Raw genomic sequence first — 24,265 nt, 5'->3', positions numbered from 1 at the left:
GTCGTCTTCTAATAATGACCGAGATGTACATTCAGTCATCTCTAGTATATATATATTCATAATACTAGCAGCACAGTCAGTGTCTGTGTGTCTACCAGCTTTAATCACCTGTTCCTCATTGTGCACAGCATACACACCTTAGCTCATTATAATGATGGATCGAGCTAGAGGGGAAGCTCTTGGCTGCTCCAGATTTGTTCTCATTTAAAAGGTGTTTAATAGGGGAACACCTGTGGGGAACTGCTCTCGTTTTCTGACAGCAACCAAGACGCCTGGCAGATGCACAGGAGAAGGCATGCTTTTGACATTTTACTTTCTGTATGTCCCAATATTTGTCTGTGGATTTTCAAATGGAGCGCGTACATAATTGTCATTAGCGCAGTGGCTCTCAATAAAAGTTCCTTCACAAAATCGAGTGACAGTGGGTTGCCTAAAATGACTAATAGACCTGATATAATGAGGCTGTATTTGGGTTCTGATCAGACAAATTAATTAGGGGACCTTTATTTTTATGTAAAAAAAGAAAAAGAAAATAGGATTAGGTATAGGCGATAAAACGATAATTATCGCAAAATATTTTCCTAAATAAAACAATACCAAGAGTTTGATAATTGTCCATTGTTTACGTGCCAAAAGTGGAAGAAAAACAAGATTGAGCTATAGCATTTGTGCATCTACACTAAATGTATTTATACTACTGTTTTTCACATAAAGACCTAGAAACTAAATAGTTTTATTTTTTTACTGTGGTGTTGAGGTGCTATATCGGTGGTTGTTATCAGGATCTAAATGCATGCCTGGCTGCTATGGTAGACCAATGGTTAATTTGAATAAAACTCAGAATAATTACATTTCAGCATATAAAAACGAGATTGTTACAGTTTTTACAGATGTTAGTTTTTTTTGATAATGAACATAAATCTGCATCTCAAGGTACTGAATAAAATGTAATTATAACAATATTGCAGCCCACACTGCAAAGTGTGCTAAATCATATATTAAACCTGTTTGATGATTTGAAACTATAGCACTTATTAGAACATGCAGATACCAATAATTTTTTTTTTTTTATTAAGATATTTATTTTAAGGCAAAATGACTGGAAAACTGTAAATAATTAAAAAATGTTAAGTGTTCTGATTATAAAGAGTATAGTTTAAAATCACACTTAATGGTCTGCTTTCAACAACTGTCATTTAGAAGCAAAAATCTGCCTTTAAACTTAAATAAAGATTTTTCATTTATCATGATAATTTTTTATATCAACTGATATGAATTTTTATATATATATTATTTTTAGTTCCAGCCCTAGATGGGATGCAACAAAATTGGGAACACATGGACTCTATTCAATAAAAACAATTGTTCAATGCGAATACTACAATTCATCTAACCTTGTGCAGTTTTGCATAGTTAGAATATGCCTATTTATTTTACTATCAATGTTTAAAAGAGCTGTGAAAATGCTTTCCATATCATTTGTGTAAATGTAAAAGGCAATATGGTATTTTCCCACAAATTAGTCTGATATGGCTATAACAAAGTATATACTGATTTAAGGCTAAAACTTTTACATTTGTTTATTTTCTTAGTCAACCTATGTTATTCTAATGTTTTTTTGTGTTGCTGGCCCTATGAAATGTTTTCACTGACCACTGTGGTAAGTTTAAGCTAAAGATTTATTTATTTATTTATTTATTTTTAGGGTCTGGTTTGTGTAGGATGGGTATCGTTAAGGTTTTAACGGTATTACTACTCTTACCGATACTGCTTAACGGTCCGGTACTTTAACGGTATTCTGAGCGGTACTTTGTTTTGTTTTACTTTGTGTTGTGTTAGGCAGTCGAAAACTTTGCATTTCTCTGTCTGCACATAATGCACTTTTGAAAGATGCTTTGACAGATTGCTCGTGTTTCCGCCCCTACATGCAAATTTTTTTTGTTGCACTTATGACAACCAGCGTTGTCTGCATCAACTCTAGTGAAGTATAACCACACTTTGGAACGTTTTGCTGTCTCCGCCATCGTCACTCTTTGTATTAAGAAGGAGTTTTCGTACTGTATGGGGCTGTTCACATATACCGCGCGCCTACATTTGAAATAACGAACTTGAGAGCACAAAAGACGCGATATGTGAACGGCCCCTTATGCGTGTGCGTGCGCTGCGCTCGTTGTGGTGTGTGTGTGTGTGACTGACAGATAGACTCCGCGGCACGCATGAGAGATCTCACAGACAAACGTCTTACAGTTTTTTACGATTGTTTACACACTAAAATTAAAATTTCCACACAATTAGCAAAGTTTTACTCCAATGAGCAAAACACCTCCACAGATTTGCACAACATTACACACAATGTCTGCTTCACCCTTTTTGCAAAACATTACACACAGTGATTTGTAAAACTCTACACACATTTTCACACCTTAGACACAGATAAGGATTGTGAGGTTACTTCCTTGTAATTACAAAGCACCGGATTGCCAATTACCACACTAATGAACGAATTGGATAAACACATCTACCAGGTTTGGAAGCACACATGTGCTAATTTGTAAACGCAGCACTCAGGTGTGCTATAAAAGGCAGCAGGTGAGTTCACCTGTCTTCAACAAAAATGGAAGGAGTTAGAAGAAGAAGAAGAGTGAGAATGAGAGGGGGAGCGCAAAGAGGAGATGGTAGAGGTAGAGGAAGAGGAGAAGGAGGTAGAGGAAGAGGCATAGGTAGAGGAAGAGGAGAAGGAGGTAGAGGAAAAGAAGGTAGCGAAAGAGGAGAAGGAGGTAGAGGAAGAGGAGAAGGAGGTAGAGGAAGAGGCATAGGTAGAGGAGAAGGAGGTAGAGGAAGAAGAGAAGAAGGTAGAGGAAGAGGAGAAGGAGGTAGAGGAAGAGGCATAGGTAGAGGAGAAGAAGGTAGAGGAAGAAGAGAAGGAGGTAGAGGAAGAGGAGAAGGAGGAAGAGGCATAGGTAGAGGAGAAGGAGGTAGAGGAAGACACCTAGGTAGAGGAAGAGGTAGAGAAGGACTTGAGGTGATAGAACCTGAACAAAGAAGACGAGGACCAAATTTGACTCGAGAAATCTGTGCAACACTTATTGACCATGTTATCAACCATGGACTGACACTGATGGAAGCTGGACAAAGAGTTCAACCAAATCTCAGCAGAAATACTGTTGCGTCAGACATTTCATCGAGAAAACAGGTAAGCTAACCACACAGTATACATTGAAACTGAAGCTTGTGTAATCAATATTGTTTACTGTGACATTTGACAGTAGGCTGCATAAGTGTGTGTGTGTGTGTGTGTGTGTGTGTGTGTATATATATATATATATATATATATATATATATATATATATATATAATTTTTTTTTTTTTTTTTTACATAGGATTGACGGTCGAGGACATCAAGGTGGAAGAGGCCGCCATTGTAAACATGGTTTTGGCCAATAATTGTATCAGGCTACGAGAAATCCAAGCCAATATCATCAATGATGACAATATTTTCAATAACATCCAACGAGTCTCTCTGTCAACATTAGGTTGAATCCTAAAGAAAAATCAAATATACATGAAGCAACTGTATCGGGTACCATTTGACAGAAATTCAGAGAGAGTGAAACATCTGCGCAATGAGTATGTGGAGCTATGCATTGTTCATCTGACTATGGTGTGGTATCATGCACCGCTCATAATGTTCTGTCACAAAAAAAATACTGTGCTATAGATATTGAATAGAATCCTATTTTCTTTAATGTGTTTCAGAGAGTCTTGCAAATGGATGCTGCTGAAATTCAACATGAATTTATATATGTGGATGAGGCTGGATTTAACCTTGCAAAAACAAGAAGAAGAGGGAGAAATGTAATTGGTCACAGGGCAATCACCAATGTGCCAGGGCAGCGAGGGGGTAACATCACCCTTTGCGCTGCTATCACACAAAATGGGGTCCTCCACCACCATGCAAATCTGGGACCCTATAATGCAAATCTGATACTTGCATTTCTTGACCGATTGCATGAGATTGTCACAGCATTACACCAAGTGGACCAGATGCGGTACATTGTCGTTTGGGACAATGTCTCATTTCATCGGGCTGCTCTGGTCCAGAACTGGTTCTATAATCACCCTGATTTTGAAGTTTTATACTCTTCCCCCATACTCCCCCTTCCTGAATCCTATAGAATTTTTTTCAGCGTGGCGGTGGAAGGTATATGACCTGCGGCCTTATGAGCGTTTGCCCCTCATTCAGGCCATGGAACAGGCATGTGATCTTATTGAAGCAGCTTCATTGCAGGGGTGGATTCGTCACACAAGGCGATTCTTCCAACGGTGCCTTGCCAATGAAGACATAGCCTGTGATGTGGATAAAATCTTATGGCCTGATCCAGCCAGACGGAGAGATGGATAGTTACAGTATTCTTGTTGCTTTTACAGTAGTTTTCTTTCATTTCTGTTTACTTTTACTTTACTTTTCTTCAGAGTCAAAGTGTATGTACTGTAATTCATGCAGTAATTTTTATTTGTCTATAGACTTTATTTGTTTACAGTAATTGATATCATTGTTGGTTGATTACTGTAACTGATTATGGTAAGAAATACTGTAAGTATTGAAATAAATACTTGAAATATTCAGTCTGCAGCATCAAGTGTTGTGCAGTGCTTGGTAAGGTTATAGTAGGCCTACCGTATTTGTCTACATTCTCCTTATATCTCAAAACAAATCATGAATCATGTTGTGAGTTTCTCACTATTTTTTTGTCACCTAAATTATCTCTTACATACAGTAAGAATGTCTGGCCAAAAGACTTTTTTTTTTTTTTTCACAAATGTGTTTTTTATTTATCACAGCAGTGTGAAACTGGCTGCAATAGTGTATGATCATTGATGACTGTGTTGGTTAAATGAAAACAAATAGCATTTTCACAAATATGTGTATATGTTTTGACTGAAGTGTGTATGTTTTGACTGAAGTGTGTCATTTTGCAAACAATCTAGGAATTTTGCTAATTGATTGTGTTTGGATAATTGTGATTATATTTTGACAAAAAGAACTCGGTTTTCAAAATTGCGTGTAAACAATTGAAAAAAAACTGTAATATGATCGCACATTAGAAATGTTTGGGGAGATAAAATGTGCACGATAACATTATTAAGTAAATCTCTTCGCCATCGTCACTCTTAGGGATGGGACGGTATGAAAATTTAATATCACGATTATAGTGACTAAAATTTTCACGATTATCAAGGTTTTGTTGAAACGAGATGAAAGTGTTCAAAAATAGTTGATGCTCACACTGAAAACATTTCAGCAAGTTTTATATTTAATAATCAACAAGCAACTCTATGCAATTAATTTAAAGAAAGATTAAATTCTGTGGCATTTCCTTCCTTACAATGAAAAGTGTAGAAGCATAGAAAAGCATAGAAAAGTCACTGACTTTCGCCATTCCTTCTCGAAAAAAAACAAAAAAAACATTGTGCGCTGCGCTTGCGTCAGACTGTTGCTGGCTGGACATGATTTAATAGTGAGTTATTAAAACCGCGATAATCAAACACGGTTTTAATGATAATTCATTTTTAAACGATATTACTAACCTTCAGCACATTTTATCACGGTTATCAATAAAACCGGTTATCGTCCCATCCCTAGTCACTCTTTATTACTAAGCGGGAGTTTTCATACTGTTATGTCTGCGTGTGCCGCGCTTGTTGTGGTGTGTGTGTGTGTGTGTGACTGACAGATAGCCTCCGCGGCGCGCATGAGAGATCTCGCAGATCTCACAGACAAACGTCTTAATATGATCGCACATTAGAAATGTTTGGTGAGATAAAATGTGCACGATAACATTATTAAGCAAAAATACATAGTACATTAATTTTTTCCCCTCCAGTACCGAAAGCAGAACCGATACCGTCAGATCTTACTGATACTACGGTCTTTCATAATTTAGCCCCGTGGCCATATTAATACCTGGTTTCGGTACCCGTCCCTAGGTTTGTGTCCTAGGTGATGGGTTGAAGTGTCACAAAATGTATCAGAATGTATCAATCACAAAACAAGGAGGTCAGTTTCAGTATTTTGATTTTATTTTTTCTTCATTTTTTTAAAATGCTTTTTTGTTTTAAGAAACAAATTCTTGCAGATGTTAAATGAATTAACACTCACATCCTCACCCCTTTAAGATCGTGACCGTCACAACCAACCCACGACAGCCGGCCAATCAGAACCACCCCAGATTCTCAAACCGACACCCTTTCCTGTTAAGTGCATATGTAAATCAAAATGTATTATTATTATTTTTTAATAACGAAAGTGCACAGGTGGAGCAATACTTTCGTAAAAATAACATCCCTGCATTAATTCCTGTATATTTATTTCGTTTTTGCAGGAAGTCTTGAGCTGGAATGAGAATCTGGAAAAGACACCAAAGGTAAGGATGAAGGGATTTGTTTCCATTCATTCTGTCGTTTGTAAACAGCTTATCCTTTATCTTTTCTCATAACCCTACATCAACAGGTTTAACAAGGCCTTTTGTCATACCGTCCGCGCTCCCCTCGCGTAAGACAAAAAGGTTAATCGATAACATGATTCAAAATAAAGTTTAGTGATTGTGCTTTTAAAACCAAAGTCAAACATAGAACAACAAACACCGACAATGACAAAAATAATAACAGTGCATTACAAAAAAAACAAAAAAACAAACAATAACTCAAAATGTGGCACTTTTCCTGGGGCAGTTTAAACACTATGACAATTTACAACCAGGATGGTGGGCTATAAAAAAATTATACAAATTATATTAACTGGCGTAATTTAAAAATTATTCAAATAAACCGAGGAAGACAAATTGAATGTACCACGATGGATTATAAAAGACAGTTAGATATGTATACACGTGTATGTACATGTCAGCCAGTCCCTTTGTGCCTGGAGTTTCATTACAGTAACAGCTGACTGACAACCTTCTCGCCAGGGTGAACAAAGCCATAATTGTTTTCAGGAGCTAACGGACACGCCATATTGCATTGGAAACACAACAAAACTGCATTAGCCCCTCTCAAATGCAATTTTTAGTTTTTCTTTAAATGCACATTGAAAATGAAGGTAAATAAATGAAGAATGGTTGGTCAGTTTTCCAAACATGACTATGTCGGTAGTTTTCAGTAAAAGATACCGCCGAGATGGTCAAACTGCACTGAAGATGGTTGCTGAGGAACTTTAGACAGACGTATTTTTATCTTCAGCTCTCCACCATCTGAAAAGAAAAGACTGAAGCATTAAAGCGAACATACAATGAAACATATATTTTTTGCCTTTGTATTTCTTAAACGTATTTCAAGATTGTTGACAATATTTTCCGTTGTCGAATAATATATATAATTATTTGTCAATTCATTATAAAAGTAATTTTAATGCATTAATTATGCCTTGTAATGTACTTTATAATGCATTGTACAATCTCATGAATTGTAACCACAGATAATACATTATAACACTTAATTCAATGTTACAGAAAGCTTTTTAAATTCAGTTATAATTACTTACGACAAGATATTATGTATTACAATGCATATGAATAATTATAATGCATAATACCATATATACTAACCCTAACCCTTTATAACGCATTACACATAAATACTTTTAAGTGTTACCAAAATGTTTGTTTCCTTTTTTTTTTCTTGCTTAAACAGAAATTAGAAATGTTGCATTAGCAACTAACTGAAATGGCAACGAATATTTACAATATTTTACAACAATTCATCACACGATTTGCAAAATAACGGTGCTCTGGTTTGCATCTTGTCCAGTTACACAGTTTGGCAGTCACTATGTAAATGTAGTTGACCACAGATTGCTATTGACAAATCAGAATCAAGTATCGCTTTCATTTTCCTAGGTATGTAAAAAGAAGTAAAAACACACCTCAAGCTCCTCCCCTCCTGTCTGGAAGGCTCCTATGGTGTTCAGCCCAAAATCTGCAGGGTTTCTGCGGGTCCCCGGAGCCCCTTCACCTCTCCGCCGTCCACCGGATCCTCGAGAGGACAGTGAACTGGAGGAGCTGGGGTCCCATTCTCCACGAGGACTGTGGACGGCTGGGAAAGATGGGCGACTGTAAGGTAGGATGTCCTCTGAGCCGGAGAGACATGAAAATGAAAGGTAGGTAACTTGAGTATTATTTACCACAGTATTTAAGGTGAGAAAACAGGACTGTAGTGCAGTACCTGGCTGCTGGCGACTCTTATGGCCTGCACCGGCATCCTGTTTGTTGCTTTTCCCAGTTCTCTGACCCTTCTGTACATCCTGGCCCTCCCTCCGTTCTGAAGAGCTGGTCCGAGTGTCCGAGCCATCCCGGGGTCTGGGTCCGCCCGAACCCGTTCGCTTGTCCTTGCCATCAGCAGAACTGGATCTGGGCGGCATGGCCCCCCGTGGGCCCTCTGGGATGGTTTTAGCCGGGTGTGTTGGAGACTTCAGCATGGCTGGAGGAGGAATCGGAGGAGGGGGAAGATCTGTGAGGAAACAAAAAGAAAAGAAATTATTTTGTGTGAATGTTTGATATGTTGTGGGAGTGTACATTTTAGCTCGTCATCTACCTTATTTTTGCCATAAGAGCAGGTGCAGCCATTTGTAACTTGAATGTGTGGAATCATGTGTTATTTTTAGCTATACTGCTTGATATTATAAACTGGTGTACGTTATCATATTATTTGAACCCATATGCGTCTTTAGGGACTTTTTTATTATCATTATTTTTTTGCTAGTTCTGGCTGTGTTCATGCAAACAGCCTAAATATAGCCAGAAATGTGCTTTTATTGAAATTTTCCTTTCGCAAATCTGGTAAAACTTTATAAAATATATATATTTTGAAAAAAAAAAAACCTTAAATTAAGGACTACAAAGAACATATGTTCCTATTAAAATCTATAAAAACAGCAACGTTTAATCGCAATGCCATTTTAGCAAAAAAAATCATGCATTCTTAGGTAAGGCTTCAAAAATGTTCAACATTTTAAAATGGTAAAATTTTCCACCTGATGGCACCGGTTTCCTCCGGTAATTATAATCATGAAGGTTTATTGGTATGGATGGATATCAGAGTGTGGTTTGTATGAGTGTGTGTACTGAGTAATTTGTGTTATATATATTATATTGTGTGTATATGTTTAATCTGACACTGCACAAAAATAATAATGCATAAAAAATGGATTTAAAAAGTTATATTCCTGAAAATTAAGCAGTTTTTGGTAGCTATGACCAGAACTGTTGGTAAAAAAAAAATGTTAGTGAAACCAGTCAAAAAAAAATATTTTTATGATCATATTTTGACAGACCTCTATGTAGCTTTTATTTTTTTTTAATTGACACAAGGGTCAATACAATACAATACAATGTATTGTCATAATAATAAATGCATTGGTTTGAAGTGCAGTTTACTGCACCTAGTTATTGTTTTAGTTATTTAGTGGCTAATGAATAAGACGTCTTGCACATTTAATGAAAATAGCTTCCTTCTGCATTGCAAAATAAGGTGGATATTCACACATGCTAGTGTCCTTCAGAAGCAGACATTCAGCTAATTGACACCAGAACTCATTTGTCTGGCACCCGGAAGGTGCCGTGGAAACACAGCTGTGCTGTTGCGTTGTAACCCTCTAAACAGCTGCACGCTGGAGCTCTTTCCCACCGCGGCGCCGCTAGTCAGTCGAGAAACTGTGAATGACGGTTCATCACTGTCACTGGATGTCTCCATGCTTCCCGTGCCAGTTATTCAGTGTTGTTTACAATTCCCGTTCTTGTTAAATAGCATCGGCTAAAAGAGACATCCGAGCTCTGTGCGTGACGGATCTCGTAAACTTGTGCCAGAAATGCTGAAACCTTATTCAATTACACATCAACATGCATATGAAATGACATCCCAATAGGCTCCAGTCACAAATATACATGTTACGTAAATATTGTGTCACTAAGACTCTTTGTTGACGAGTTTAAAAAGTGCTAAAATGGTGCTTGGGTGCTGCGTCAACATTTTTACCCATTCAAGGTCAAAGCACAGCCGACGTCTTCACCGAGTGCATGCCTCGTTTTGTCGGGGAGAGCTTAGTGCTCCTTCATCACTGCTCTGACACTCAGCAAAATATGAGAAGGGTCAGTGGACGTGGATGGTTTTTATAAGCTTTGTGTGTCTTGCAATAGTCAAGCGGTGAATCGATGCCAGGGTGAGAGAGACGGGGCACATTTCACAGGAGCAGATGAGAGCTGTTAGATTTACGAGAAGGGAGGACGAGTGAGGGAGGGCTCTCTGCTTTATACAACAGCTAGCTCTGCTGTGCTTATTTGCACGAGTACTTCCTGCGTTGCCGTGAAATTACCAGTAGTGTAAAACATGGCCTTTCTTGCTAAGATGTGATGTCAATGATTGATGTTTAGAATCAGAATGAGCTTTATTGCCAAGTATGTTTACACATACGAGGAATTTGTTTTCGTGACAGAAGTTTTAGTGCCTTTTTTCCACTCAAAAATTTGGTGTCAGTAAGATTATTATTATTAATTATTTTTTATTATAGTTATGATGCTGACAATTTGTAAAAATGTTAAATATATCGAAATAGTTATAAATTGTGGTATTTCACAATATTGCTGTTTTTACTGTATTTTTGATTTTAAAAAGTACCGTATTTTTCGGACTATAAGTCGCACCTGAGTATAAGTCTGGAAATAAACTTCTAATAGAAACTTGCAAGAAGAGGAAACTAAGACAAAGGGAGAGATGAAGGTCTGGAAAAGACTGGCTCTTTTCTCTCCAGACAGAAGTGGAGACAGATGAAAGGTTAACAGCGGCCTTCTGGAGAGGAGTTGGAGGAGGACGAGATAATAAGCCTGGTGTCACCCAAAGCACTGAGCAAACAAGAGCAAAATTAACAGAGACGGGGGGGAGTGCGTGTTTGACGCCTGCTATTTGGGGGGTTGGTAGACAATCTGTGTTTCAGATCTAGTTTTGAGTATGTTTATGTGAAATGCATTCAAACCACAACCACCTCCTTCTTTTCCATGCGAAACATATTTAACCCTCCCACACAGCGTAACTCAACGATGGCCTATCAAATCACACATTCAACAGAAACTCTTCAGCGGCCAACAGCACACAAAGACGAGAGAAGATTGGAAGAGGGGGAGGAAGAGATTAAAGTGAAGGACAGATGAGAGGGGCTAGTTGATCTGATAGAGCCAACCAAGGCATGTGTGTGACTGATATTAAATCTCAGTGTCAACACACAAGGACAACTTGACTCAATGATGAGACGCAGCAGATGAGAACGTGTGCACAAATACATGCTCGTACAGAAAGTTTGGACGTGTAATGTTTGTGGAACTGCAACAAACGTGACCTTTCTGAAGGCTTCAGTGAAGCTTTGGCACCTGCTGCAGTTTCATTAGAGACTGCCCTCTCCATCTCCTCTCGCTCTTTATGATCCTGCTCCATGTATGTACAGATCAACTGTTTGAAAGACGCATACTTGTGTGTGGGTAGCGGATACATATCATAACCGTGGACTTTTTAATCAATATCAAGGTTTTAGGTTATATCAATATTTATATGAATGCAAACCATCACGTTTAATGAATCACAAGGATTGGGAATCAAGAACCAGGGCCAGTACTGTGTGATTTGTTAATAAATGGTTTTAATGAACTTGTCAAAAAGACATCAGATTAGCGTTGCACTTATGAGTTATCGTTTTGAATTCCTTTAGGGAAGCTGTTTATGTACTTCAAATTTTTTATGAGTATTTAAGGCTCATGAGATGAGTTTTGTAAAAAAAAATAAATAAAAAAAAAAAAATTGAAATGTAAATGAATTCTAACATTCAATTAAATTAATGTTTGGTAACATTGTATTGTTTCTTTATTAAAAAATGTTTCATTATCTATATAATTAACTTTTACATTTATTTATTTTTAATTTATGAATTATATTTTTTCTATTTTCATCATTAAAAAGGATTATGAATTTGTAATGTAAATTATAACATATTTGGTAACATTAGAAACATTTTTTGGGGGGAATTTATAATATAAATTGTAATATTTAGCAGTATATATATATATATAATATTTAAATGAAACAAACAAGGTCACTATGTATTTAGTATTGATGATGCCGTCCCTAATGACAGTGTACAGAAAGCAGAATTGAGTGTGGACGTACCCTCTGTGTAGACCTCTCGGCGCTGATAGCCTGTCTGAGCAGCTGGATGTTGTTTTTGTCTCTTTAGAGGCCTCCTCTGACCCGGGGCTGTGCTAATGTTACTGTCTGTGGACAATGGGCTGCCTGGACGGTGTCCCGCAGGGAGGTTTTGGTATTTCCGTGCTGCTGGCAAATTAGAGGGTTTGCTTAGTTCAGCTCTATTAATTAAAGGCGGCAGAATTAAACACAAATTGATTCAGCCACTGTAGGATGAATAGGGTTACAGTTAGTATCACCATTTAAAACTATTATCATTTAATCTCATGAGCAAATATTAGGAACTTTTGGTGACACACTTCCATAATGTCCAAGTGAAACCGAATATTCAGTGGAAAATAATGTAGGCTGGGATTGAGTTTGTCCATTAAAATGGATTCGAAGTAGATTTATATTGTTAGGCCTGTTTTAATTACATTAACATTGGGAACATTTATTAAGGAAGCATATACACGTTTCAGTACCTCCAGACACTGGTAGCTGATGGTGGCCTTTCCCAGGATGCTTTGCCACTCGTAAACCAGCATATTCTGCTGCAGCTGCTACAGCCTGGGCGAAATCAGCATCGGTAAAGAAAGATCCGTCTGATGAGCTGACGGCGCTGGAGCGACCTGACGAGGCGTTGTCCTCCTCTGAAGCCGAGCCCCAGCCGTTGATCATAGACCCGGTGACGGAGCTCTCCAGATCACAGGTGCTGGAGGCCGGGGTCTGTTCCAGGCCTCGCAGGAGAGCCCTCTGCTGGGGCAAGTGCTGCTGGTGAGGGTGGGTGTGGAGCTGGTGGACTCGAGCCACCTCCGCATCAGTCTCGTCACCCTCATCCTCGTCCTCTTCTTCCTCCAGACCATCTGTGTCCAAACCCAGGGGGCTGGATATGTAGCCGTACGTGTGTGGAGGGGAGAAGGGCCGTGGTGGAGGGGGTGGGCTCACCAAGAGTCGCCTAATGAAGGACGACAAACGTCAAATACAACAAACTGGAAATGGTTTAAAATGAAAAGCATTGTCTAGCTGTGGCAGCTGGCGTACCTGCGCTCGTGTAGGTCAGGGTTCTCCTGCAGCATGGGCTGCATCTCCTCCTGAGGGGACGGGGTGAGGGTCGCGGTGGACTGGTGACTGTAGGACACAGCAGCAGGTGAGGAAGCAGCTCCCCGTACGGGCGGCGTTGGTCCACGCTCCAGCTCCACCTCTTCCTCCTCCTCTTCTAGCTCGTCAGGTTGCAGATACATGCGAGACGGCGGCAAAGGGCACTGCAGATCTGTGTCATAACTGAACAGAGAACCAAAGAACACATGATCTCTCTCAAAAACTTAAATCACAGACATTTTTAAACACATCTTTCAATCTCACTAATGTATTTAGTGTAATCTTTTTAGGATTTAATATTTACTAAAGACTTGATGTAAACTAAAGATGCTGTACAAACTGTCTGACAAATGTCTTTAATATAACAGTGATTATATTTGTTATTTTAAAATATCTTTGTAATTTAAATTGTAATTTACTTTTGCTGTTTTCATATTTTGTTGATTTATTAATAATTGTAATCATTTTATTTTTAAATTGATATAGTTTATTTTATTAAAGTATAAACATTACAATATTGTTTATAATTTATATTATTATTTTGTATTATTTTAGTTTGTATTATAGTAATATTTTATTGATGTTTTAATACTAATTGATAATGACAATAATAATAACAATTAAATTTTACTTTATTTTTAAATTAATTTTATTTTTATTTTAAAGTATGTATGTGTGTGTGTGTATATATATATATATATAATTTGAAAGTAATATAAATTCATAATATAATATGCTATATGTAAATAATATTATTACAATGGTAAAAACCTAGGAAATACATAAACTATGAATGTACTTCCTAATAGATATGCATTTATAAACATGCATAGCTTAAGTGAAAACCTGTGTGTTGATCTTACTTGTCATCCATCATGAGGGTGTATTCCTGACACGGTGCTAGATTAACCGGAGGAGGCAACAGTTCGGTCCAATTCATTGTGTTCTGTTTGGCCTGTTTAGTTGTTCGCCCACCTTTTTTCTGTCCTTGACTTCCTGTAAAGTAAAAAAAAAAAAGAAAAAGCCCATTCAGTGTGATACAAACAGAGCTATAGCAACTCCTAGCCCACAATGCCATCTGAACTCATAAATTAATTTGATTGCAAACTAAAATGTTTTAATAAGCTCTTGTTCATTTTGTTTTCAGTTGGTTGGTTTGCTGAGCTTGAGGCATGTGTGAAACAAATGGCACTTTTACACTCAGGAGAAGCAACATTAATGACACCCACACCATATTTTATGCGCTGTAAAATGCTTATGTGCATTATCTCTCTATTTGTAATTAACGTTGCACTCTCCATCAAAAAAAAAAAAAAAAAAAGTCTAATTTTTCAAAACTAACACTCTTCATTGCCCAGAGGAGAGGTAGAGAGAGCATTAAAAAGAGAAACATTGAATGGCCAATTAACAAAAAGGAATTAAAATTCAGAGCCAATGAGCTGTGAGGACCCTCTCTTTAATTACCTGAACTTCAAATACAATATAAAAATAGATCAGATGCATTATGCCGGCAGCCTTGCATACGCCGCAGAATCGGCCTCATTTATCTTTGTCCTGCAACAAACACTGTCTTTCTGACAACATTATCCCCCCTTTCTTTGAGTCGAATGGATGAACGCCGGAGTAATTAATGACCATGTGTGAATCGCAAAAAGGGCGGGGGATATCCTCCAAATCAGAAACATCCCGGGAAAATGCGGCAGACCTTAGAAATCTGCAGGGAACATGGTTTTAACTAAAGGACTGAGAGAGAGATAGTTGCTTCCATTTAAAAAATGTGCTCCTGCACCTCAGAAACCGTGAGGAAGAATCGCCTCCTTTTGTTCGGACGTAAATGTTTCTCTTTATTCCCTGAGGTTCTCAACAATGAGTGAGCGATTTGTAAATGTCCTGTTTTGCATATGATTTACTGCCTCTTGGAGTGATGAAAAGGCTCAGAAACAATGGAATTGAAAATTGAATAACTGCAGGCTAACCATCTAGTAGGTGATGTCTTTAGGTTTGTGAGACAACTTGGTTTGTTGGATGGATGGATGGATGGATGGACATATGTTGGATTGATAGACGGACGGACGGACGGATGGATGGAGGGATGGATGGACATATGTTAGATGGATAGACAGACAGACAGATTGGATGGATGGATGGACATATGTTAGACAGAACGACCGACAGACCGATCGATCGATTGATGGATGGATGGATGGACATATGTTAGATGGATAGACAGATAGATGGATGGATGGATGTCTTACCAGAGGTGCTGCTCCCCCTGTCGGAGCTGCTGTAGGTTCCTCCTGTGAGGGCGTCCTGGGTCTGGTTATAGGGGATGGTGCCTGAGATGGGCCCCTCGACTCGATAGTGGTCTAAGAGGTTGCAGTCAAGAGATTTTGAGTTTTAGTTTTTATTATACATATGGGTGAGGCATTATGAACCAGTCCTTCACATACCAGAGTAAATAAAAAAAGTTTTATTTTGAACTAGACGAATAAAAGTTCTTAAAAAAGCATACGCTTTACAGTCGACATTCAAGCGGAAAAATTTTACAAACGGGTTTCAGTCGTAAGCTGTTATGACTTGTTGGTGACAGGTTTCAATTGTCTACAAAGTATGAAATATCACACCCACACTCAGTTAGATTCATGCAAGTCGAGTCGAAAAGCAAACACAATGACCTTTTTAGTGACACAATATGAAGCAGCAGATAATGGATAGCTTTGAGCTTGAGTTACATTCCCCCTTATTTGTACAGTAATCTAAGATCTCTGGCTTCACACTGTTCTGAGACATCCGATGTTGTGCTTTACCTTCATCCCCATTTAAACAGTAAAACAACAGCTATAAATATGGATTAAGTTTACTAGCAGAGCAAAGAGTTGAATTACACATAAACACAATATGAGCAACCGTGACGGGAGGCTATTTAGATTCAAAATCATGTAATGCTTTTATTATGGTCTGAATAGGAGGAGACAATAGAGCAACAAGACAAGAAGAGCAGCAATTTGATGATACACCTTCGTGGTAAACCGAGAAGAACATGGCAAGCGTTTCTCTTTAGAGATTGATCTAGTGTTTAAAATGGAATTCACCAAAAACGTTTTGTGGACCGCAAATAAATCTACAAAACTCACCCTTATTCAGTTTGTTCTGTTCCATGACGTTATACTGCAGTGGTGTGTTGATGTCTGGCTGTTTTTGAGGTGTTCCCTGGCTGCTCTTCCAGCTCTGCTTCTCGTTAAGATCGGCACTTCCTCCGCTGCTGCTGTTCACGCTGTTGTTGGCCAGGCTGGACTGGATGAGATGGGTGGTGGCGTAGGGCGTAGGCTGACCGCCGGGTCCCACAAAACGGCCGTCCTTCAGGTTGGGGCTGTTGAAGGTCTTCATCTCATTGATCTTGTTGGAGAGGTCCACGTCGCTGTAAAGGCCCGTTTCGGGAGCCAGCAGGTTGCTGGCCTTGTTGTCCATCTGGTTGCTGTAGTTGGCGATGCAGTCAGCTGAACGATAGAAGAGGAGTAAGTAACCGTTTGACCATTTTGATAGCCAAATGAGCTGTGCGTTTAGGATCTACGGATAAACCTGGATTCTGATATATTGTAGGTTTTGATGTACTGATAAGACTGAAGTGCTTTTAAAATAAGGGAACATTTACAGAGAGAAGACACTAGGTTGGTTTAAGTATATGCCAATTAGCTTTTATACCAACGAGAATGATGTTTTCAGACAGAAAGATAGATAATGTGGAATCCCTGCCACTCTACTCCGACCCTCCTCCTCCTCTACAGCCTCTCCCTCGACTACGACACAAGCCAAGCGTGTCACTTTGAGTTTCCCGAGCAGCCGCAAGAAAGGCATCCCAGCTCATCAAGCAGGATGTTCCAACACGTCCGAATCAAAAGCCTCCTTAACGAGGAACGCTGTAAAAGACCATCCTCTGACAGATCCAATTTTCCCCGGCTAATAAAATATTCAAATCCTCCCCGGGATCTGAGCGAGAAGCTTGGCGCGTAAATACCGCCGCCTGCCATTGGACGGATTTCAAGCATGGCTCATGTTTCCACAAGAAGGAATGGCTCTGCACTTCAAAGGTTGACGTATCAATGATAAAAGATCCTATAGAATGAAACAAACTAAGTCGTCTTTCTAAAGAAGCCCTGTGGGTACTGATCCGGTTAATATCCTGGAGATTTTTTAGTATTTGGCACACCAGGCAAGCGGGTTTCAAGCATTTAAAACGTCATGCTGTGAGAATCACTCAACATTTATCCTTCATTCCAGTTTTGATGAAAGCGACAGGGATAAAATCTAGTGTTAGTGAAAACACACTCCCAATAAATGGATATCAAATGCACAGTGAAGCTTTTTTGGTTAAAAAGCCCCTTCTACGGTTTCTATGGACAGTCTGAACAAACACAAAGCCTACTCTTCAGCTTACCCATGAATATGGTAGCTAATTTCTTAAATTCAATAGAAAGATATTTCCTAAAAGGATTGGGTGCATTTAAGGGTTCCGCTATGAATGAAATACTCGTAGCAAACGGCTTAGTTGCAGCAGCTGATATCTGAGAACAAATAAGCTCTTGTAGTGACATTTAAATATCATTAAATGAACCAACAGTGACACCACTGTCCAAACTAAGAGTTGCTTGTGAAATCTGGGTGACTGTGTATATTAACACCACTTTGTCACTTTCAGCGTGTGTCTCTTTGGACTAGCGAGTCAACCTGGTGTTCTATTGTTTGTGAAGAAACTTGCTGACTCCTGAAATGAAGCCACCTGGAGGTGCTCCATAACTCTCCATAGACCTCTGTAACGGCTCCTGGTTTCCAGAATAAGCGAACACTTATGAGAAACTGCGTTAAAAGGTTCTAACGGCGGTATGGAAATGAGACGCTGATTGGATTAGCTGGACTACAGCCTGTGGCCACTTTTATTTTCCCTAAAACATCCCAAACTTCAACAAGATTTATGAAAACGTCGTTGCACAAACAATTTTGTATAAGGTTAATGGTAACCGCTTTAAATCAAATTAAACGAGTCACTAAGTCAAAGTTACCATAATAAAACCTCTTTACATCATTACTTCTGGAAGAGTTTTTCCTCATTTGTCGCTTTGAATAAACTGCTAACTGAGTACACTTGCTAACACTTGCTAACGGAGTAAATGGAAAAAATGTGAAATCATCTCTACTTATATTTGTAATTTGGTTTCTTTACACATCATCTTCCACGCATTTTAAACTGAAATGCTACGTTTGGAAATCTGAGTTCAGATAACAAGGGTTTTCTTACTTGTGAATTTGAATATAGCGTAGCATTATGCCTTTGTAGACTACTACACTACTACACACACTCGCTCACACACACACACACTCACCTGGGCGGCTGTAGGTGGCCAGGTTGCTGTCACTGTTTCCGTTGCTGCCGGTGCAGCAGTTGATGGTGCAGTCATTGTGATTGGAGCAGCTGTTCGGCCATGTGTCCGCGAGCCAGGGCTGGGTAGCTGGTTCACCCATATTCAACAAACCTGGCCTGGAAAACACAGACACAGTGTGATTCATTACTAACTTGGAGATGGTAAATGCACACGTATGATCATGATCAGTTGTGTTGAGTACTGTTTCTGTTTTATCTTAGAACTGTTATTGCCATGAATAAGGACATCTAATCTCTCGGGGCATTAGGCTGTATCTGTACTAAATGTACTGAGTCTGCTTGACTCGCTCATGGCTGATGACACTGTTTCCCTGAGGCCTTGTGACTGCTAGATCTCCTTGTGGCTTACCCAAGCGCTGGAGAACATTGCTGCTCCAGCCTGGGAAAGAAAAACACGAATGAACCGAGTCATCACCAAAGGGAGAGCTCGGAGCTCTCAGCGCATGCCAGGGTGTCACAGTCAATAAAACCTGATCTCAAGAGCTGGAGAGGCTCTGGATAGACGCATATATGAATTCACTAGGTGCCCTTAGTAACTATTTCTATCAAATCCATAGACTGTATAAAAACATGGACGTAGTGTCCGTGATGTCACCTGTAGACTCCTGAAGTGTGTTTTTGAAGCCTAAAGTGTGTAGAGCGGGCCGTCGCCATCTTGGCAGCGCGTCACCGCGCGACTCACCCGGACAATCAAAAATGGGGAAAAAGGCGGGAGCTAGTTGCTGTAGCCACACCCACCTAGCACGACGGCAGTGTCATCAGCAACAATCCACCTGTCACTCAAGTGGCTACGCCCTTAATTATGCAGAACTTCAAGTCTTAATATAATTTAAACGGATGAGTTATAAAAAAATTCACCCCCCTCACAGTTGTCATGAAGGGCAAAATTAGCTATTTAGACCAAAATCATTTTTTGAACCAGGCTGTAAACATGTTTCTTCCTGCTGTAAAGTTGGGCATTTTAACATGGGGAGTCTATGGGACTGACTCCCTTTTGCAGCCAGCCTCAAGCGGCCAGTCGATGAATTGCAGTTTTAGTCACTTCCTTATTGGCCTCACGAGAGAGAGCGGGAGGTTGGCGCTCGATCAAATCTGGCAGGTAAAGTTATTTATTTTAAAACACTGATTTCTGTTAGGTCGTTAGCTTTCATGATAAAACAAGGTCACATTAAAATGCTTCTCAGGAAATAAAGGAGAATATTTTTTTCAGGGTCGATTATCAAAGACAAAAAAAAGAACATCAAAGAAAACGTTTTTTGCAATGATTCTTCAACGTGATGCTTCAAAGTAAACATGACTTCCTTTTCTCTTAGTTCGTTCCGTATCCCTGCAGCATGGTATGTCTCTCTCTTTTATTTTTCTAACAGACTCTTTAGCTTCAAAAGGCTTAAACCTTTCCTTTAGGCAAGGGCGAAGACCAGCTCGATTAAAAGCTGGACTCCAAAAGACAACATAAAGGGAAAGACACACACAAAGTATCGTCTGCAGCTATTCAAATGAGGACAAAGATGACACGTGCACATGTGCACCTACTTGCACACATGATCCAGTGTAAACAGTTGACTGAATTGGTTGGAAATTATTGCATTAGCAGGGTAGAAGCGGAGGGCTTTTGTCTCATCTGTGTTCTGCAGGGCTACATCTCAATGCACAACCTCCAAAAGTGTCTTTGCAAGGACAAAAATGCCTCCTAGTGTCAATAAAATGCAATCACACTACAGTACACACCCTGCACATGAACATTGTCGGCTTGTGATTAATATTAACTTCACTGTTTTAAGGAATTAGATCACAAAAAGTGGATTTCTTTTAAACATCTCACCTTCCAGCACTGCTGACGGCTTCTCCTCCTCTCTGATAGGCCACTGTAGATAAACAAAATTACAATTAATGATGACAAATAACATGGAAAACGTAATGAAAGAAATATCTTGCTGTTAAGGGCAAAAACATTTCTCTAAAAATTCCTCCCTATGTTCCACTGAAGAAAACAGATCATACAGTTTTAGAAAACATGTAGGTGAATAAACGATGGCAGATTTTTATTTCAGGGTGAATTATTTCTTTAACGGGCTAATCTAAGCATGATTTGTTGGCATTTTATTTCCTATCAAAACCAGTGAACGTGTGGAAATAAAGCTTGTTGGTTGCATTTGCTACTAAAAACCAGCCTTCTCTTTCTCAATCCTTGCCCCTCTCATCCTCCCATAACCAGGTGAGTCAACAGCGGTTACAGAAAGATTGCATGAGATGAGAAATAATGAAAGGGTCTAAGTGTCTTTCTCTGGTATGTAAAAGTCATCCAAGTTCAGTCCTCACGCTAGCTGGCTGCTCTCTTCGTCTAATTGGCCACGAGACTTCTGATGTCACAGCTTCCGAAGCGTTAGGGTGGGCGCTGGTGCTTTGATCAACCGCTCTTCCAGTTCTAACAACTCTCTTTAGTCAAGCACTCTTCTCTTTAAGCATTTCCTCCCTCTGTGTCTTTTATTTTTTACTTCTTTTAATGCTGACAAGTCCATGCGCCTGAAGTTCTCTTTGATTATCCATGTAAACTCAGCCGGGGGATCTTTTCTTGTGGAGAGATATATTTTTAAAGAGAGGCTGTGTCTCCCACACTTCATCTGTGCTATATTTGCTGTGCAGAACGAACGTGACTGAAGGGAGTACTGAGGGACACCTCATTACAACGGCTGAGAAACATTATACTGCCGTGCACTTTCCAACTCCAGTGGGCAGGAAGTCGTCACACCCTAGGGATTGTGGGAATTCTGTGCATATGTGCTGCGAGGAAGGTGTGATTACCTGTGGGGGTGAAGGTGAAGGAGGGCACTGCAGACACACAAAACAAAGAGAAAGAAAAAGAGCACATTAATTATTCATCAGATTCGTAATTATTAATATCATAGCAGTACTGTGCATTAAACTTAAATATTTATGCAGTTATTTATTATTGCACTTGTTATTATATTTTACAGTCTTTGATGTGACGAGTCTGTTACCAATTACTCCGAAGATTGAAACCTCATCATAAATACACCGGTTATTTCATTCCCCTCGTCATCTGAACTCTGTGGTTTAACAGTTGTGGGTTTGTGGGTCTGATTAATTGTGTATATATCAGAGACAAGAGAAAAATATTGATATCCAGAATTTCTGAAGATAATGTCACCACAGTGCTAGGATTTTGTAGATGGTTGCTATTTAAGCATGTTGTTATGCAGTTGCTAGGGTGTTCTGGGATGTTGTTTACTAGCCCAAGTAAAAAAACAAAAGAGCTCACTTTACTATATTCTGGTCCCGCTATGTGGCTAAAATCTATTGATACTTGATGCTAAATCTCCATTAAATTAGTAGTTTAAATATTTAAACATTATAATAAGTCATAATATTTAATATCATATTATTAAAAAATATATAATTTTATTGATCAATTATAAAACAAATAATAAAAATGTGCTTTCAATTAATATAAATAAAGATAAACATTTTATATTCATATAATAAAAATTAAGTCAATTAAATATAATAATAATAAGCCCAAACATGTACCATGTGAATTACTCTAACAGTATACTTCATTAACTTTGATTTAAATCTATTATAACATATGCCCTCGGTCTGATTTGCAGTCTAGTTTCTTTCATGTTGATCAAAGGCTCCAATAAGCAATCTGAGCGATATGGAGTCAGAATTCATAATAATCAGAAACATCAAAGTATCTGTGCAGGAAGCTGCTGCTTGTGATGGTGTCAGGATTGTTTTTTTGGCACCCATACATCATAATTCAACACCTGCTGTCTTCACCTTCTCATCTTTGCATATTTACGGGAAAACAACCTTTAGAATTGTCAGCTGCTGCCGTTCTCTTCAAATGTCACATTTATCGGCTGCGCTCGTCTGCTTTTTGGCAGTGCTTTGAGAAAAGATGAGTCTGATAGATTGAGCTGTTTTTTGATGGTTTTATCATGAATGCATATGTAGCCTCACAGCTACTGGTTCAGATATGGCAGCCTGTGGTTTCTTGTGGCTTTCAGAGTAATACAGGAAGTAGTTCAACAGAACCTAAAATCAATGCAAAGGCCCTTCATTGTGCCAAAAGTCATTTTTTGCAATCTAATTTTGCGGGTGTAAAAAAGCACTACTTTTCAACATACCTTCTAAGCTATATTGTTATACCATCATCCATAATTTAGGGCTCAAAGATTTTTCCTACTGGATATGTACTGTAAAAATATCATTTATATAATTCCACTAACATTTAGAAAGAAGGTCTCTTTAAAAGCTGCCTGACAGTCTTGTGCGGTTGTTGAAACAAGATGTTGTCGAGTCATGCTGCTAAGTGAATTCAGGTGCTCTCAACCTTGAAAAATGGACACAATCATTTGGGCTTTTCTGTGCTCTTGTGGTCGACACGTTCAGTTAACATGAATGCGTCCCAGCCTTGGGCGTCTATGAATGCTAACGCTAATGAATGGCTTGGATCTCTTCCTTTAGATTCCTGCCAATAAACATTCCATTAGCCTCATGTCCTTGAGACGCACATCGGAAAAACAGTATTGTTCCGTTCGCCATCGCAGTCATCTCTTCAAAGAAAGAGAAAACGGAAAGAAAGCAAAAGCTGTTCTGAATTCAGACCATGATTCATCAGGGTCACGAGCGGAAACGGCTTATTAAAACACGGGAGCACAGGAAAAAAAAAGCAAGGGAAGGGATCGGGCTTACCTAATTTAGGAAAATGGGAGCAAGTCGCACAAAACCTAAAGCATTCTCATACAAGCTTTAATAAAAGAACCTGATGTTTGGGATTTAACCTGAGATTACAAAGCAAACCCCAAGCAGCTGCACAGCTCGAGGCCAGCGAAAGAAAGGATCGTTGATAATGAAACGATTAAACATCTGCCTCTGACTAACACACAAGCTCAATATTAAAGATCAGTTGGAATTTTTCAGTTTTAGATGAGACGCAGGCCACGCCTCCTTAATGAAAGCTCAGGGATTCAGAATTATTAGGTTGGTGTGACTAACCTCCTACTGATGTTTTTATATTTTGGTTTTTAAATCATTATATATGAATACACTGTTAAATCAGTAGTTATAGCACCAGTGCTCAAAGAAGAATCAAGTTTAACCTTTGCGGATGCCGGCGTAGCTGCTGCTGAGGCCGTTCCTCTTCTTACGGTGACGGTACAGCCAGATGCTGAAGATCATGAGGATGATCCAGCAGGCCGCGCCGATGCCCGCGATGAAGGCCGGCTGACGCACCACGTCTGAGATCTGCTGGGAAAACGTATCGTCTTCGTCCAGAGGCGGCGAAAGAACATGGCCTGAAGAGTCTGAGAAACAGATGATGAAGTTCATCAAATATTTAATATAAACAACATCACTGATGCAATAAGTAGAGAAATATTTGACATGAAATACACCTGTGGCAAGCTGTCAATTTCAAAAAAAAAAAAAAAATCATTTGTACATAATCCAGTTTGAAAAAAAAAATGCATTGACAATTAA

At 39.0% G+C, this 24,265-nt stretch overlaps 1 protein-coding gene across 4 annotated transcripts in view; it reads right to left on the bottom strand.

Annotated features, from left to right (window-relative positions):
- Positions 1–6,059: 6,059 nt before the first annotated feature.
- LOC132123464 (roundabout homolog 1-like) overlaps positions 6,060–24,265 on the bottom strand; it is a 235,841-nt gene continuing 217,635 nt past the window's right edge. For 3 of the 4 annotated variants that reach the window (XM_059534081.1, XM_059534084.1, XM_059534083.1), the window contains 13 exons: positions 23,887–24,090; positions 21,560–21,586; positions 20,580–20,622; positions 18,699–18,853; positions 16,455–16,817; positions 15,576–15,686; positions 14,184–14,316; positions 13,264–13,503; positions 12,705–13,177; positions 12,205–12,369; positions 8,221–8,505; positions 7,922–8,127; positions 6,060–7,250 (listed from right to left, as the gene is read on the bottom strand). In XM_059534081.1, coding sequence (XP_059390064.1) covers positions 7,236–7,250; positions 7,922–8,127; positions 8,221–8,505; positions 12,205–12,369; positions 12,705–13,177; positions 13,264–13,503; positions 14,184–14,316; positions 15,576–15,686; positions 16,455–16,817; positions 18,699–18,853; positions 20,580–20,622; positions 21,560–21,586; positions 23,887–24,090 — 2,420 coding nt within the window. In that variant the 3' untranslated portion in view covers positions 6,060–7,235. The remainder of the gene's footprint in view (positions 7,251–7,921; positions 8,128–8,220; positions 8,506–12,204; positions 12,370–12,704; positions 13,178–13,263; positions 13,504–14,183; positions 14,317–15,575; positions 15,687–16,454; positions 16,818–18,698; positions 18,854–20,579; positions 20,623–21,559; positions 21,587–23,886; positions 24,091–24,265) is intronic. The other variant, XM_059534082.1, reaches the window with a different exon arrangement.

The sequence above is a fragment of the Carassius carassius genome, chromosome 41, assembly GCF_963082965.1.
Source record: "Carassius carassius chromosome 41, fCarCar2.1, whole genome shotgun sequence".
NCBI classification, from domain to species: Eukaryota; Metazoa; Chordata; class Actinopteri; order Cypriniformes; family Cyprinidae; genus Carassius; species Carassius carassius.
The sequence above is the reverse complement of the archived record's forward strand: the minus strand, read 5'-3'. Positions and strand labels throughout refer to the sequence as shown.